The sequence below is a fragment of the Dipodomys merriami genome, unplaced genomic scaffold (assembly GCF_024711535.1).
Source record: "Dipodomys merriami isolate MVZ:Mamm:240054 unplaced genomic scaffold, mDipMer1.0.p SCAF_3, whole genome shotgun sequence".
Taxonomy (NCBI): Eukaryota; Metazoa; Chordata; class Mammalia; order Rodentia; family Heteromyidae; genus Dipodomys; species Dipodomys merriami.
Genome location: NW_027204492.1, coordinates 10,661,095 through 10,663,160, shown reverse-complemented (window position 1 = coordinate 10,663,160; position 2,066 = coordinate 10,661,095). Strand labels below are relative to the sequence as shown.

At 67.0% G+C, this 2,066-nt stretch overlaps 1 protein-coding gene across 2 annotated transcripts; it reads right to left on the bottom strand.

The window, feature by feature from the left end:
- Nucleotides 1-519: 519 nt before the first annotated feature.
- Nucleotides 520-1,858, bottom strand: Sox3 (SRY-box transcription factor 3). 2 transcript variants are annotated; one of them, XM_070038889.1, is made up of 3 exons: nucleotides 1,563-1,635; nucleotides 851-1,502; nucleotides 520-763 (listed from the first exon to the last, which is right to left on the bottom strand). In XM_070038889.1, exons 1-3 carry the CDS (start codon nucleotides 1,633-1,635, stop codon nucleotides 520-522), a joined length of 969 nt encoding a protein of 322 aa, XP_069894990.1. The 2 variants fall into 2 exon arrangements, with proteins under 2 accessions (XP_069894990.1, XP_069894991.1); XM_070038890.1 differs by having other exon boundaries at nucleotides 520-1,858.
- Between the last annotated feature and the right edge of the window lie 208 nt (nucleotides 1,859-2,066).

Sequence of the window (2,066 nt, the reverse complement as noted above, 5' to 3'; positions counted from 1 at the left end):
AAAACAGATGCAACTCGCCTGGGGGCGGGGGCGGGGCCGTGCTCAGGCCAACATTCCCCCCCCCCAACCCCCGCAGTCGAGGAAAAGTTTTTCCATTCACGCACACCTCGAGGCCTAGCAATCTAAACGAGACAACATTTTCAACTGGAACAGAGGAACCCAAGAACCGGGAGGAGGAAGGGGGGGCTGCTTTTTTTTTTCTTTGCAAACATCACAGCGATCCCCAGCCCAGAAATAGGGGTGTGGGGGGGGGGGAAACAGGAACGGGCAGCGGCCGGAGGGCAGGCAGTTCGAGAAAGTCCCATTTCCGCTGCTCCTAACTTTTTTTTTTTTTTTTTTTTTTGCTTTTTGTACAAAAACCTGACAGCTAACAAGCCAAACTTTCTGTCCTTTTCCCCATCTTCGGTACAAGGCAACAGTCCCAGGCAAGCAAAGCGAAACAACAAGGCGTCCCAACCATGGGAAGGGGGGGGGTGCGGGATAGGGGGGCGCAGGGCTACCGAGCACAGGCCAGGCGACTCAGATGTGGGTCAGCGGCACCGTGCCGTTGACGGCAGTCCCGGCTCCCTGGTAGTGCTGGTGCACCCCATGCAGACGTCCGCCGGGCAGCGGCGAGGTGGCGTCGGCCGCATCCCCGCCGGGTGGCAGGTACATGCTGATCATGTCGCGCAGGTCGCCGAGGCACGCGCGCTGCGAGTGCGACGTGATGGCGGGAGGCGGGGAGCTGGGTTCGGACTTCACCACCGAGCCCATGGGGCCCAGGCTCATGGCGGCGGCGGCGGCGGCAGCGGCGGCGGCGGTAGCGGGCTGCTGCCCGTAGGCGGCGGCGGCGGCGGCGGCAGCGGAGGGCGCCATGCCCCCGTAGCCCGAAGCGGCAGCCGCGGCGGCCGCGGCATTCATGTAGCTCTGGGCGCCGGGGGGCATCATGGGGCTGTACTGCAGGCCGGCCATGTCGTAGCGGTGCATTTGCGGGAGAGCCGGCGGCGGCGGCGGGCTGCTCATGCTCGGGGGCTGCGCGTAGCCCAGCTGCTCCTGCACCAGCGAGTACGCGCCGTTGGCCCAGCCGTTCACGTGCGTGTACGTGTCCAGGCGCTGGCCCACGCCCACTGGGCTGCTGGCGGCGGCGGCGGCGGCGGCCGCGGCAGCGGCGGCGGCCGCGCCGGGGGGCAGCAGGCCGCCGGGCAAGGAGTACTTGTCCTTCTTGAGCAGTGTCTTGGTCTTGCGGCGCGGCCGGTACTTGTAGTCCGGGTACTCCTTCATGTGCACGGCGCGTAGCCGCTTGGCCTCGTCGATGAACGGTCGCTTCTCGGCGTCGGTCAGCAGTTTCCAATCGGCCCCCAAGCGCTTGCTGATCTCCGAGTTGTGCATCTTGGGGTTCTCCAGGGCCATCTTGCGACGCTGCCCGCGGGACCAGACCATGAAAGCGTTCATGGGCCGCTTGACGCGATCCTGATCCGTGCCCCCGCCGCCGCCGCCGTTCGCAGCACCGCTGCTGCCACCGCTTGCGTTCGCGCCGCTGCCTGGGTTCGCGCTACTCTTGCCTGCACCGCCGGGAACTGCGGCGCCGCCCGTGCCCGCGGCTGGGGTGGGCGGCCCCACGGGGTTCTTGAGCTCAGTCTCCAAAAGGCTGTACATGGCCGGGGAGGGAAGAAGGTGCGCCAGGGTGGCGGGAGGAGAAGGCGCTCCCGGTGGTGGAGCGGCCACGGTGAAAAGGCCCCGAGACTCCGTCGGAGGGGCGCTGGGGGGGCCGGGAGGCCAGGCGATGGGGCGAGAAGGGCAGACTCGCCCAAGAAGCGCTCGGCGCTGAGTGGGCTGGAACCTGCGGGCAACTCGCACCTGCTGCTGCCTACTTTCCAGCCGGTCGCGTTTGCAGCCTGGCCGGTGGCTGGCCGGGCCGCTTTATATACCTGCGCGGATCCCCGGGGGTTGGGGTTGGGTCCGCCCCTCGCCACCCGTAGACTCCTTGATTGACAGGCTCGCTGGGAAGAGCGCTGGCCAATCATCAGCAAGCCCCCGGTTTGGCCCAGCAGGGAAAAAAAAAAGTTCGGGGAGCCCTTTTGCTCGCC